Here is a 1,583-nt window from a genome sequence, read left to right on the forward strand (position 1 = left end):
GCTGACACCCTTCTAATGTTGAACAGAGTGGTAGTATTACTTTGTGTGTGTTGTAGACTCCTGTTTAAGTATCCAGACTTTTCCACAGCCGTGTGATACTGGTGACTCATACTTAGCTTGTATAACCCCCAAGTCCTTTGTGCAGAAGTACTGCTGAACTGGTTGTTTTCCATTCTCTATTTGTGAGCGTGATTGTTTCTACTGAAGAGCAGTATCTTCCTTTTTGCGATGGGATTTCATTCTGTAGTGTTCAGATCACTTCTGCAATATTTTAAGATAATTTTCCATTCTCATTCAGTGCTACAACTTGCTTACGGTCCATCCCAACTTTGTATTGGTCACTGCAGAATTAGATTTCAGCAGAACTCAGTGTTCTTCCATTCTCGGAGGGAGATACTGAGAATTACTTTTAAGGTACGTTATCACACCGGGTTTGCATTACCTGGATCAGGTGCCTCTAGATTCATCCCTAAATCATTTTTGAGAATCCTATATTAAATAGTGTTAAAATAATCCTCATTCTTAAGTTCTATTCCATAATGAGAAGAAATCTTTCTGATAAAATACATAGTAAAATTTTCAAAATTGCCTGAATGGCATAGGCCATGTTTGCCCAGGTGCAAATAGACAGTTGAGCATTCTCTTTCTTCAAATTCCAAGTTAGCCAGGTATGAAATAGAGATCATGTTATTTGTGTTAATGTGGCACCAAGCCTGAGCTACTAAGCCTTTCTGAAAGGGCAGAGGGGATCAGGTAATTTATAATATTTTAACATAGGGATTGGGCTCATAGGTCACTTTATAAAGTGTTACTCTGAATTTTGGCTCTGAAACTTTGAAACAAACATGCTGTTACTGTTTACGGAGCATGACTATGTAAAATAGAGCTCATGTAAGAGGAGCTTACAGTCTAACAGTTAGAAAGCAAGGGCACAGGTGTTGGTTGGGATGAAAATCTGGACAGCTGGGAARTTTTAAAAGCCTAAAGGATAGCATAAAATAAGCTCAGTGAAGTAGGGTAAACAGGAAATAGAGAAATGTAAAGGATGCAAGTGGAATAGAGCAAAAGAGGAGGCAAAGGCAAAAGGAACCAGAGGATGAATTCTATAGATTCATGAAAATGATTTGAAGGAAACAGAGGGTAAAAGTAGGGGAGACCTGAAGAGAAGTTTAGTCAGTAGCTCTCCGTTTTGTCCTGAAAAATCTTTGTTTCAAACTTGATGGTTTCTACAGAGCCTTCCTATTGTATTCCCCTTCAAGCCCATTCAGTACACGTAAATATTTAAAGTGAGCAATTAAAGCCAAACTGCTGTCTCAAGCACCCTTCACTGGTTACTTCCATTCTGACTGAAGGAACAGTAAGATGGCCCCAGTCCTCTCACAGTGCAGTCAGTGCTGTCAGTGTCACAGGTCTCACAGTGACACTCTGTAGCTACTGGGTAAGAATACAAAGATTCAGCATGGTCACCGCAGCCAGGGATCTTCACTGTTTCATACACAATCTCCTTGAAGGTACATGTTTGCTGAACAGATGATACTGGTGGATATTTATATACTGGATCCTGAAAATTACAACAAAAAAAA

General features: G+C 39.3%; 1 protein-coding gene across 1 annotated transcript in view; it reads right to left on the reverse strand.

Annotated features, from left to right (window-relative positions):
- Window positions 1-1,324: 1,324 nt before the first annotated feature.
- FSHB (follicle stimulating hormone subunit beta) overlaps window positions 1,325-1,583 on the reverse strand; it is a 1,608-nt gene continuing 1,349 nt past the window's right edge. The window contains exon 2 of the mRNA XM_085300802.1: window positions 1,325-1,561. Within this exon, the coding sequence (XP_085156928.1) occupies window positions 1,325-1,561 (237 nt within the window). The remainder of the gene's footprint in view (window positions 1,562-1,583) is intronic.

Source organism: Rhea americana, unplaced genomic scaffold (genome assembly GCF_003343005.1).
Source record: "Rhea americana isolate MKP2758 unplaced genomic scaffold, rheAme1 scaffold_17, whole genome shotgun sequence".
Taxonomy (NCBI): domain Eukaryota; kingdom Metazoa; phylum Chordata; class Aves; order Rheiformes; family Rheidae; genus Rhea; species Rhea americana.